Here is a 12,826-nt window from a genome sequence, read left to right as displayed (position 1 = left end):
CCTGACGAGGGGGTCTGTCACGGTGGAGAGCTCATTGCCTCACAAGGATGTTCATCTCCAGTCTGCTGTCTGGCCAGCGCAGGCTCTTTCTGGGCTGTCCCAAGACTCCTGTGGACCTGCCGTGAGGGCAGAGCTCATTTTGGGAGTGCCATATGCTGGGTTTTACGAGGTAAGACCAAGGGCACTGGTCCCCTAGGACTTCTGTGCCCCCAACCTAGAGGATCTGGGAGAGCACAACTTGGAATGAGATTCTGGGGTCCAGCCCGCTGTGGAGGAACAGGGCTCCCCCTTCCCGTGCAGTCTCACGTCCTCTACCTGTGGGCTTCTCACCACCTGCAGTCCTGGCCTGGGCCAGATGGCCCGGGCTGGGGTGTGCGTTAGGGAGATTGGCCTGGAGTGACCCCACCCCTTTCTGCAGCTGAGTCATTATTCCTCGTGGCTGGCCTACCCCATCCCCAGTTTCCCTCTCTGCAGGGAGGGGCTTCCCAGTGGCCGCGTGAGAAAGAGCACAGTCTTTGTGAGCGTGGAGGGAGGACGCAGGGTCGTCGGCTCGCGGGGTCAGGGTGCGGCCGTTTGATGTGCCTGGCCGGCTGTGGGGACGCTGGCCCGCATAAAGAGGCCATAGAATTGCTGCCTGACACTGGCCCACTGCGGGGCTGCCCCCAGCCCGGCTCCCTCTGACCTCTGTCCTTCAGCGGAGGGAATCTGCTCCCCCAGCTCCACCTCAGCCGCGAGGGGTGTCAGGAGCCCCTTTGAAAGCCCTCAAAGGCCTCTTTATATATCCCTCTGACACTCCCTTCCCAGAGGAGCTACCAGGAGGTGCCTTTCCTCCTGCCTCCTCCACTCTTGAATTCTGGAGAAAGTTCAGGCCAAGTTTGTTCCTGTTGCTCAGTTTCATTTCCCTGTGCTCCCTGCTGAGGTAGCGGGGTGGGCAGGGATGGGGCATTCCAGCCTGGGAGGCTCTGTCCCATCCACTCACCACCTTTGAACCCTTAGGAGAGCTGCCCCCTCTGGGGGTCGGGCTGGAATTTCCTTGGTGCGTGGGGGGATGGGGGCAGGCGCTTAGGTCTTTCCTGTCTCTTCCGCCTCCCACTCCCAGGCTGCTTTCAGCCATCTATCCTGTAGGTAAGCATTTCCCAGGCCCCTTCTCATGCTAGGGTGGGTGCTGGAGAGTTGCAGTGGAGCCTACAGCCTGCTCTGGGGGTGCACTCGAAGTCTCCCGGTGTCTGGAGCTGGGTAGGTAAAATGCAGGTTCCCCGAACGTGCCCACGGCTCTCAGTCTCCAGGGCTGGAGCTCTGCTCCCCCAAGGGTGAGGGAAGATGGCCTGGAGCAGAGCTCCCTAAAGGTTCCCAGAAGTCTCGGGTTTCCTCCAGCTTTCTTGCTGTCCCGTTATCAGGGGGCCCAGGAAAGGGGGGAGATATTTGGACCTTGAGAGGGACTTGTCCTCCTTAGAAGGCTGCTTTCACAAGGTTAGGCCAGACTCCCCCTTTCAGGTACCTCCACTTCCCTCCTCTTCCCGCCCCCTCCCCACCAGGTGAGCACTCAGGGGCTGGCTCTTCTGGTTGAGCTTCTGTTTGCCGGACCGGACCGGGCGCTCCAGGAGCAGTGGGGCAGGAGGATCTGAGTCAGAAGCATCTCTGAGGCTGGAGGGGAGGGTTGGATCCTGTTTCCCCATCTGTATTCCTGAGCGGGGAGGGGGGAGCCCCTGAAACAGAGGGACCCAACGGGGATCTGTCACTTTCAAGCTTTGGGAAGAAGTGTGCCCTGGGGCTGTGGATTGGAGTGGGTGTGACAAACTGCTTCCTGCTCCCCTCTGAACCTGGGACCCTGGGGCCTGGGCTCTTCTCTTTGTGTCCTTGGGAAGAAGGCCCTGGAGGGGCCACTGGTGACTTGAGCTTGTGCTGTGGGTGTCCTCTGTAGTTTCTTCCACGTGAGGGCTGGGGTGGGGATGCAGTGGGGGAGGCTGGGGCACTGGGGAAGCTGTAAGGAGGAGAAAGGGGGGACTTTGGAAGGGAGAGTATTCTTATGGTCTTGGACTTTTCTCGGGCACTTCTGGGCTGGGAAGAGTCAAGTCTGTGGTGGCGAGAGTGCCCAAAAGAGGGAGGACGGGCTCAGCAACCTAAGAGGAGAGGGGTGCAGAGCAGGGCTGGAGCCCGCCCACTTCCTACCCAACTCCTTTCAAGGAATTCCTTACCTGGCCCAGCCCCTGGTCACTGGGTAAAGCACCTCTGGGGGTGGAGAGAGGGGCTGGGAGGGGGAAGCAGCTGGGCGGGGGAGGCGCTGGGCTGTAGGAGGATTTTGCCTTTCTCCCTCGTGGGCTGTGGAGGTCCTGCTTGGTGCTGGGAGTGGGGAGCTGGATTAAGGGAGGGAGTAAGTCAGGTGGGGTGATTAACGTTTGCTGGAGAGCTGCAATTTATTTAAACCACAGGGAGCAACCAGGGCTTGGGTGCATGTTGTGGGAGAGTCTGCGTCTGATAAAGTCTGTTTACTCAGGGAGGACCTGGTCCCTTTAAAACCCAGGGCAGGTGAGTCTCCAAGGCCCTCCCAGACTTGGTGGAACTTGGGGGAGGCGGCTGCCTAGCCTTGTCTGAAGTCCCTTCCTTGGTCTATAAGCTGCAAAGCCCTGGAAGGCAGTTACGGAACGGACACATCTTACCCAGGATTGATGGCCGTCTGTTTCCTTTGTGGCACAGCTCAGAGAGCAACCTACAACATGCTTCGTAACACAAAAGTCCCTGCGGGGCTTAGTGATATTTGAAACGATAAAAGAAGTTGAAGCACCAAGTCATGAGCTGCTGAGATTGGAAGAGGGCATGAGTGAGGGCCGAGGGTGCTCCAGGAAGGCTCTCGGGTGGGCCCAGGCCCTTGGCAGTAAACCTTGCACAGGAGCAGTGCTCTTCAACAGTGTCAATGGGGTTGAGTCGGTGAGGCCAGGGAAGGCACTCCAGACTCTGGCCATAAGTGGCGTGAAGCTCTGTCCACCCGTCTACGCCGCCATGGGATGGATGACAGGTTGGGGGACTAGGCCCCACCCTCTATACCTTCTCTGCATAGCTGACTTGATTTCCCCTCTTTTGTGGTCACTTGTAAACAGCGGACTGCAGTGGGTGCCACAGTCAGGAAGCAAGACCTGGAGGCCCACTGCCTGTGGGTGGAGGACCCAGGGTGGGTACTCCCCTGGTGGGATGTGTCTGCACAGGAGGCCTAGCAGGAAGGGCTGTGGGGACGTCTGCTGAGAGTGGAGCCAGGTGGGGAGAGAGGAAGTCTGCCCCGGGGTCACTGACATCATCGCAGTGGCCGCCAGGTGGTGCGGTTTCATGCCCCTGTGAGGCTGGAACCTGGGACCGGTCCCACTGTCCCCTGACAGTTGAGCAGCGCGTGTGGGAATATGTCCTCCCCATGGACGTTGAGCATGGAGAGAAACTCAAGGTAGAGGTTTTCAGGCCTAGGTTCTTCCCGGGGAGCGCTTTTTTTTTTTTTTTTTGCAGTACGTGGGCCTCTCACTGTTGTGGCCTCTCCCGTTGCACAGCACAGGCTCCAGACGCGCAGGCTCAGCGGCCATGGCTCACAGGCCCAGCCGCTCCGCGGCATGTGGGATCTTCCCAGACCAGGGCACGAACCCGTGTCCCCTGCATCGGCAGGCGGACTCTCAACCACTGCGCCACCAGGGAAGCCTGGGGAGCGCTTTTTAAGTGGTTTCAGTGAGAGGTTAAAACCCAACCCGACGAACCACAGCCTCTCTGGTCTTCCTCCTTGCCCTCGTCCTTGGGGTGGAGTTATGGTGCAGCATGGCTTGTGGCCAGGTAGTATGGAAGAGGAAGTGTGACTCTTAACGAAGGGGAATTGAACAGCCCAGCTTTGGGAAGTAGAGAGAGAAAAGCGAACAAACCAGGCCTGGCAGAGGGCCTCCAGGGGGCACCTTGGTAAACAGTGCCTCGGGAACTGGGAATTCAGTTGGTTTGATTTTTTTTTTTTCCTTCAATACTAGGAAACAAGGGCAATTGCAAAGATATTCCAAAACAGAGAATTACTGACATCTAGTTGGCTCTGGAGTGTACTGAGGTTTAAAAATCATATTTACCTTATGAATATGTCAACCTTAGGCTAGTATTAACATGCACTTCCTGATTGGCCAGTAGGGAGTGACACCTGGGTAGCAGGGCCACACCATCAGCCCGGGAGTGAACAAGATTCAGAATTCAGAGCAAATCCTGGAGATCAGATTCACGGGAATCTCTGTGTGTGTGATTGTCCCAGCTCTTTTAGGATCTGAGTGTTGAGTTATGTCCCCACCGAGGCACCCCACGACGACAGACAGGCGGTTAGCATGGCTGAGAAACTAGACCTGCACGGAGGGCCCGCAGAAATGGGTTTCTGGCTGAGTCCTACGCGGTCGGTGGCAGCGAGGAGGAGAGGCCTAGGCGTCTGGAGCAAGGCTGAGATGGAGCAGTCCTGGAGTGTGTGAACAGGCCAGAGCCCTACCCGCCTGGCGCATCATGGTCCAGAGGCTGGGGGTGAGCCGCCTGCTGCGGCATCGGAAAGCCCAGCTCCTGCTGGTCAACCTGCTGACCTTCGGCCTGGAGGTGTGCCTGGCTGCGGGTATCACCTACGTGCCACCCCTGCTGTTGGAAGTGGGGGTAGAGGAGAAGTTCATGACCATGGTGCTGGGTGAGTCCCTACATCCTCCTTCCCTCCTGCTCCAGATATGTGTCCCCTGGGGAAGTAGGGCGACAGGGCCTCTGCCCAAAGAGCTGCTTGGAGGCAGAGGTGGCTGCCTGCTGTCCCTGAGCCTGGTGGGTCAGCCTGGCTGGGGAGGGGGTGACCCTGGGCTGAGGGGGTCTGAGAGAAACAGAAGGGTACAGGGACGTTCCCTGGTGACCTCTGTATCTCTGGTCCCTACGCCATGCATGGCCCACAGGAGACACTGGAGAAACTGCCCTTTGTAATTCCTATCTGTGGTCTCATTTAATTCCTGCAGCAACGCTTTGAGGTTACCCATTTCACAGAGAGGATGATGGAAGCTAATAAGCCGTCAGGTGACTTAGGCTGCTGGACGGTAGCTTAGCTGCTGATTAGGAGGGTCGGGACCACCCTCGGCCCCCACCGCCAGGGCTCTTTCTTGCCGCTAGGGCAGGGGCTGGGCTCCTAACTGCGGACGAATTCTGTAAAAGCCACGGAGGGCAAATGTCACCATCATGTGACTCCCAGGAAGAGGGGGCTCTGTCAGGATGAGAGGCTCTGGGGTCCGACTGCCCGTTGAAACCATGCCTGTGCACGGCGATCACCGGTCAGTTGGGGCACCAGTGATCCTAGTTGTGAGCAGTAAATTGGGGTCCTGTGAAGTACTCAGCACAGCCCCCGTACACAGTGGGCCCTCCATGGGATATCATCATCATTTCCACCCTTCTCGAGGCAGTTGGTACCCTTCCCCCTGCCCCTTCTGGGCCCCAGCCTCCAGCTCATACTACTTGCCCTCCTTGCAGGCATCGGTCCGGTGCTGGGTCTGGTCTCGGTCCCGCTCCTAGGCTCGGCCAGCGACCACTGGCGTGGGCGCTATGGTCGCCGGAGGCCCTTCATCTGGGCCCTGTCCCTGGGCGTCCTGCTGAGCCTCCTCCTCATCCCGAGGGCCGGCCGGCTGGCGGGGCTGCTGTGCCCGGACACCAGGCCCCTGGAGCTGGCGCTGCTGATCCTGGGCGTGGGGCTGCTGGACTTCTGTGGCCAGGTGTGCTTCACGCCGCTGGAGGCCCTCCTCTCTGACCTCTTCCGGGACCCAGACCACTGTCGCCAGGCGTTCTCCGTCTACGCCTTCATGATCAGCCTGGGGGGCTGCCTGGGCTACCTTCTGCCTGCCATCGACTGGGATGCCAGTGCCCTGGCCCCCTACCTGGGCACCCAGGAAGAGTGCCTCTTCGGCCTGCTCGCCCTCATCTTCCTCACGTGCGTGGCAGCCACACTGTTTGTGGCTGAGGAGGCAGCGCTGGGCCCAGCCGAGCCCGTGGAAGGGCTGTCGGTCCCGTCTGTCCCACCCCACTGCTGCCCGTGCCACGCCCGCCTGGCTTTCTGGAACCTGCGCGCCCTCTTTCCCCGGCTGCACCAGCTCTGTTGCCGCATGCCTCGCACCCTACGCCGACTCTTCGTGGCCGAGCTGTGCAGTTGGATGGCATTCATGACCTTCACACTGTTTTACACAGACTTTGTGGGCGAGGGGCTATACCAGGGTGTGCCCAGGGCTGAGCCAGGCACCGAGGCCCGGAGACACTATGATGAAGGTAGGGCTTTGGCAGCCCGGGGCCCTGTTGTGGGAGCTGCCCTCCCGTGGATGTTCGGGTGCAGGGAGATGCCCACAGCCTGTGCCTGGGCTGGAAGCTGTGCACTGGGCCCCGATTTCCCCATCAGGACGATGGCCCCGTGTGCAGCCTGCGTGTGCAGCTGCTCAAGGAGTGAGTGGCTTTGCTGCAGTCGCAGCAGGGCCTTGGGCTGATCGGGGAGTTTGATCAGGCATTGCCCCAACTTGATGGAGGACGAGGCTGGGCTTGTTTAAGGTCCAGAAGCTGGGCCTTGGGTTCGCCTGGCCCGAACTTCAGTGTGCCCTTTGCTCCCCTACTGACTTTCCAAATCGCCTTGCCAGCCCCTTCCAGCTCAGGCGTCTGGAATTCTATCTTGGAGCAGAAATGTCTTTGTGTTCCCTCTACGTCTCCTGACAGGCTGAGCACAGCCAGCCCTTAGAACATCTTCCTCTGCCCTTAGCCCGTGGCTTTGGCCACATTCCCTGAGGTAGTGGAAGAACTTACACCCCCGTTGCTATGGGCAGGGCGGGGGATGCTGGGGAGCAGTTCCGGAAAATAGCAGGTCTTGGGCAGCAGGTGCCTGTGGCTCCTGATTCTGAGCACCCCTCCCCCCTCATGGTATTGGGTCCTTTTTCCCTACCCACTGTCTGATGGCTTCTTCCCCCTCCCCACTCCAGGGGTCCGGATGGGCAGCCTGGGGCTGTTCCTGCAGTGTGCTATCTCCCTGCTCTTCTCTCTGGTCATGGACCGGCTGGTGCAGCGATTCGGCACCCGGGCAGTCTATCTGGCCAGCGTTGTGGCTTTCCCCGTGGCTGCCGGCGCCACGTGCCTGTCCCGCAGCGTGGTGGTGGTGACCGCTTCAGCTGCCCTCACTGGGTTCACCTTCTCTGCCCTGCAGATCCTGCCGTACACGCTAGCGTCCCTCTACCACCGGGAGAAGCAGGTACTCGCCCTGGCCGCTGAGTGGAGTGGGGTGGAGGGGCAGCTGACCAGCCCAGGACCGGTGTCTGGCAAGAGAAGCTGGAGAAGGAATTCTTTGATCAGAGAGGAAGCCTGTTGTAGCCCCAGGGCCAGAGACTTGGGCTGCGGAAGGAGGGTGTAGATTAGATTCTGGGAATGACTTCCTGGTGTCAGGACTATAAAGCACTTAAAGTGGATGATTGCAGGAAATGTGAAATCCTTCTCTGGAAATCCTGAAGAATCAGCCTAGCAGAAGGCCTCAGTCAGGGCTGAGTTGTTCTGTGCAGAGGCAGGGGGCTGGATCAGATGACCTCTGGGGCACCCGGCTTCAGCAGCCAGTGAGTGGGAAAGGTCTGGTGTGGGCCACGCCTCTCATTCAGGGCGGGACCTTGTGAGTGACCCAAACCTTGCTTTGGTCTCGGAGATGGGGAAAGCTCCCTACCGCCCCTTCCCCTCTTTCGGTTTGTCTTCCTTTTCTGTTTAATTCTCTCTTTTCTTTTCCTGCCTCCCTCCTTTGCCTCGTCCCCTCCCCCCGCCCCCATGGCGGATCTCTGAGCCTGATGCGCCTGACACCGCTCGCCTGGGCACTGTGTAAGTTGGGGGGCCTCCTTCCTGCTCAGCCCCACACTAACCAGCCCCTCCAGGGGCCCCCTTCTCTGGGAAGCCTCCTGACCAGGCTGTGTGGTCACCTTTGTTGTCTCCATTGGCCTCACTGAGCTACAGCCCTGGGTGCAGAGCTCTGCCCAGAGGGCAAGAAGTTGGGGCGTCCCAAGGAAAAAGAGATGCAGCCTGGCTTCATAGGGCTTCTAGACTGTAGGAAAGACATAGTCTGCCCCTTGTAGGACATGGGTGGGGTAACTGCGAGGCTGGTTAAGCGAATAGGTAGCTGCAGGGGTGGGGGCGGAGGTGGGGCTTTGGGGTGGGGGTGGAGGTGGGGCTTTGGGTTGGGGGAAGCTGGTCCCTGAGTCCCCTGTCAGTGCATTGAGAACCTTCATTCTCCTCCACGCTCTCCCGCCCTGGTTGGGCTGGTGTCCAGAAGCCAGGCTTGGGCATGTGCCAGGGAACGTGCCGAGCTGGTGGTCTTCCCTTCAGGCTGAGAACACGTCTGTCCCCAGGGGCCTCTCCAACCTTCAGCCACACTGATCTTTTGTGGGGTGGCAGGCAGGAGGTGAGGTTCCAGGCATGGTTGGCCCCGCACCCCATCTACGTCTGCTTTGTCCACTTCTGGCTGCACCACGAGCCTTGGGATTCCCTGGTGTCAGGCTTGAGCTCTGCTGTGGCTCCCAGCGCTCACGCAGCTGACCCTGAGAGCTCTGTGTTAGGCACTAGTGGGCCTTGGAAAAGCGGTCAGATGAGTTCTGGCCTCGTCCTTAGATAGGAGGGCGGCTCTGGGACCTTGCAGGCAGGGCAGGGGCAGGTCACACTGATCCAAGGCAGACAGTGAGAGGGAACAAGAAGGCTTCGGCCTCAGCACAGCTGGACCATGGGAGTCGGGAAGAGGGCGATTCTCTCTGTTCCTCGCTTCCTCTAGGCTGAGTCTGAGGACCCTCCCTGCCCCAGGCTGGGGCCGCAGACCTCACAGTAGGGCAGCAACTATAGCCTGGGCCTGGGACCCACAGTGGGAAGGGAGCGTCTCTCTCTGGTCTCTCTGGAGGTTGACAAGGGTGTCCCAGTAGTGAGCTGGTAGGGGCAGAAGGAGGAGGGTTAGGAGCATCTGTGTGGGGCTTTGGGGCCTTTGGGGCCCCACCTTTGAACTTTGTTCCTCTGCTCTGACATGTCTCTCTGCCCACCTGTCTTCATTCTTCTGTGTCTTTCCTTTTCCTTGGGGTTCTGTTCTCTTCCTAACCTGCAGTACTGAGTTTGTCTGTCACTTACTGATTCTAGGAGAGGCTAGAGGAGACCTAGACTTCTGGTTTCAGATGTCCCCTCCTGGCCCCTGCCCCCCTTCTGAGGAGAATCCTCACTAGACCCGGACCAAGCAAGGTCTGCTCAGTTTTCTGACCTGCTGCCCGATTTTCATTAAGGCCTCGTGCCTGGTTTCTTCTAGCCCCTGGGATAAAGGCCAGGGCCTGTTCTCCTAGTTGGGGGATCCCATGCTTGGGTACATACCTGTCCTTGTGTGTTCCCCTCCTCCCAGGTTTTCCTGCCCAAATACCGCGGAGATGATGGAGGTGGTACCAGTGAGGACAGCCTGATGACCAGCTTCTCGCCGGGCCCTAAGGCCGGATCTCCCTTCCCCAATGGACTCGCGGGTGCTGGAGGCAGCGGCCTGCTCCCTCCTCCACCTGCACTCTGCGGGGCCTCTGCCTGCGATGTCTCCATGCGTGCAGTGGTGGGCGAGCCACCGGAGGCCAGGGTTGTTCCGGGCCGAGGCATCTGCCTGGACCTTGCCGTCCTGGACAGTGCCTTCCTGCTGTCCCAGGTGGCCCCGTCTCTGTTTATGGGCTCCATTGTTCAGCTCAGCCAGTCTGTCACTGCCTATATGGTGTCGGCTGCAGGTCTGGGTCTGGTTGCCATTTACTTTGTCACACAGGTGGTATTTGACAAGAGCGACTTGGCCAAATACTCTGTGTAGAGTACTTCCAACCCATTGAGGGAGGACCTGCCTCACTGGGTCCCAGCTCTCCCTATTCCAGTCCCCCGTTGGCGGTGGGGCTGTGGGCTGGCCTTCCAGTTTCTATTGCTGCCAAAGTGGTGTGGCTCTCTGCTGCCGCCCTGTGGCAGTGAGGTGTATAGCTGCACAAGTAGGGGACTGGGGCTTCTTCCCTCCCACCTCTCCTCAGTCTTTAGGGCTGGCTGACTGGAAGCTCTCCAGCAGGCTTCAGTCTGGACTTCCACAAGGAAAGAAGGGCAGGGCATTTAATTAACTCTGTGCACTGGAATGCAGGACTCTGCCGGGGGATCACCCAGGCTCAGGGTTAACAGCTAGTGTCCTGGTTGAGAAATACCCAGAGAAGGGATTTGGGGAGCTGAGTAAACTCAGCCACCTCGTCTCCTGCAACCAAGACCTCTTATCCCATAGGTTCTCCCAGTGTCGCTCTTGCATGGGTGTTTGTGATGTGAAACGGCTCCTCTACAGGATTTGAAAGTATGAAAGTTATTGGGGGACGCGGTCCCGAGGGGAGAAGGGAAGCTGCCTAACCCCACAGCGCCACCTCTCTCCTGTTCCCCCTCCCCTGCATTTTATTAGGACTTGGCTTGTTGGCCCCTGTGTTGCCATCACAGGGACACGGGTTTTTAAATAATTAACTTATTTATTTAAGTAGAAGGGGAATCGATGTGTTTAGGGGTTGGGTAGGATGAGATCCCTAATGACTAGGTCCCCTGAGACGATTGGTTATTGGGCTGAGAATTGTCAGAATCTCCTTCTCCTGGAGTGATTGGTCTGGCCCCAGAACTGCCTAACCCTGAGCCTGGAAGCTCTGCTTACCCCAACTGATATCCCAAATCCTGTTACCCAAGGCGGGGAGGGCTGGGGAAATGTGAAGGGTGGGGCTTCAGGTCTCAGCAGCCTCCGTAGCCTCACCTCCCCTCTTGGCCCTGCCGTCCCCCCCAGCTCCCCTCTGCTCCCTCTAGGACTGGGCTGATGAAGGAGCTGCCCAACCCCACCTTTCCCCACTGGCTCCACAGCCCTCTCCTTGGGGCTGTTTTAGGACCAGAAGCACAGAGTGTGGCTCCTTGAACCTTTATCCGTCTCAGCCCCCAGGGCATATCTGTGCTTGGGGAATCTAGCACAGAAACTCAGGAGCACCCCCTGCCTGGGCTAAGGAGGTCTTATCTCCGGGGGCTTTAAGTGCCGTTTGCAATAATGTTATGTCTTATTTATTTAGTGGAGTAAATATTTTATACTGTATGTGAGCAATCAGAGTATAATGTTTATGGTGATGAAATTAAAGCCTTCTTATATGTTTAATTGGTCTTTGTGTCTTTTCTGAGCGGAAAAGACCAAATCTCAAATTATCCTCAGCTTCCTTCTCATCAGGACCGTTTTTTGGCAGCTTCAGTTCCCAGCACCACCAGCAGGTGGAGCCATAGACCAACACTCTTTTGTCCTTTGGCGATTGGGTGTGGCTGTGCTTCCCCAGAATTGGGGCGTCCCTTTGAGGGTGAGGGAGAGGGCGGGAGAGTAAGAAGTATAGAGAGTGGGGGCATTTTCCTTCTCAAATGGCTCGCGGTGTGGCCAAGGAGATGGAGCAAGCACCCATTATCAACCACAGCAATAGGAAACCCCTGGCATGAATGGGTGAGGATTCGACACCACTGTGCCTCGGTTCCCACCCTTTCCCACCTCCTTCACCCTTCCTGCCGGGCTCAGGTCAAGTTCAGTCTTCTCAGCCTTGCCGTTTCCTCATCCCTCCAAACTTCACCGGCCTTCCTGTCCCTTAAATTCAAGTGGTCAGTATAGTTAACACCCTAGGCAAGGACTAGCTTTATTTTTAAAATGTTCTGTTTTGTTTAACTTTCTATTAGTTTTCAAACATACACAAGAAATGAGCCTGGTGATAATGAACCCAACTTCAACATTTATTAACATTCTGCCATTTTTATTTCCTCTATTTTCCCTCCCCCACCCTTACCCGCCCCCCCGGGGGGTATTTTTAAAGCATATGGCAGATACAATTTCACTTCACCTGAAAATACTTCAGAATGTATCTTTAAGAAATAGGACTTTTAAACAACTTGATCACAATACCATGAATATATTCAACAAACAGTAATTCCTTATCATCAGTTACCCAGCCCATGTGCATTTTTCCCCAATTGCCTTGAAAATGTCTTTTTACAGCTGGTTTGTTCAAATCAAGATCGAAGAAAAACAACTATTAATTTGCATTTAGTGGTTATGCTTCTTGGGTTTCTCTTAATCTCTAACAGTTTCCCTCTTTTTTTTTTAAATGCCATTCATTGGTGAAGAAACAGCCATTTTTCCTACAAAATTGTTTACATTCTATGTTTGGCTGACTGTATCCTCAGTGTTATTTAAAATGTTCCTTCTTCCCCCCTTTCCCCCCATAATCTGGTAATAAGATCTAGAGGCTTGGTTAGATTCAGACTTGATTGTCCCATCAGAGGGACACAGGCCTTTAAATGTTTAACTTAATACCTCTGTACACTCCTACATAATTTTGAAGAAATTCCAGGTATCATATTCCATCCCTAAATATTTCAGGATGTATTTCAAAAATATAAGCACTTATTTTAAAAAAAAAACACATAGTCACTTTGCTATTATCAGACCAAAAAAAAAATTCCTTAGTATAATCAAATATCCAGTCAGTGTTCACATTTCCCTGTCTCATACATTTTTTTGTATAGTTTTTGTTCAAACTGAAATAAGTTCCTTATGTTGCAGTTGGTTGATGTGTCTCTTAAATCTCTTGTAATCCACAGGTACCTCCTCAATTTTAATCTTTTTCTTTGCAATTCATTTGTTAAGGGAACGAGATTGTTTGTCCTATAGATCATCTGGATTTTGCCGATTGCATCCCTGTAGTGATATTTCACATGTTTTTATTGCCCTTCTATTTTCTGTAATTGCTCTTCTATTTTGGTAATTATAGTCAGAGACCTATTCAGA

At 56.2% G+C, this 12,826-nt stretch overlaps 1 protein-coding gene across 1 annotated transcript; it reads left to right on the top strand.

Moving 5' to 3' along the window:
- The first annotated feature begins 3,601 nt into the window (after window positions 1–3,601).
- SLC45A3 (solute carrier family 45 member 3) lies at window positions 3,602–11,161 on the top strand. The gene is made up of 4 exons (XM_027082763.1): window positions 3,602–4,669; window positions 5,485–6,270; window positions 6,966–7,231; window positions 9,386–11,161. The coding sequence occupies exons 1-4, from the start codon at window positions 4,498–4,500 to the stop codon at window positions 9,821–9,823; spliced, it is 1,662 nt and encodes a 553-aa protein (XP_026938564.1). The 5' UTR covers window positions 3,602–4,497; the 3' UTR covers window positions 9,824–11,161.
- Window positions 11,162–12,826: the final 1,665 nt, after the last annotated feature.

This window comes from Aethalodelphis obliquidens, unplaced genomic scaffold (genome assembly GCF_003676395.1).
Source record: "Aethalodelphis obliquidens isolate GAN/ISIS:26980383/991018 unplaced genomic scaffold, ASM367639v1 scaffold48, whole genome shotgun sequence".
In the NCBI taxonomy this organism is placed as follows: Eukaryota; Metazoa; Chordata; class Mammalia; order Artiodactyla; family Delphinidae; genus Aethalodelphis; species Aethalodelphis obliquidens.
This window is presented reverse-complemented; position numbering and strand designations above follow the sequence as displayed.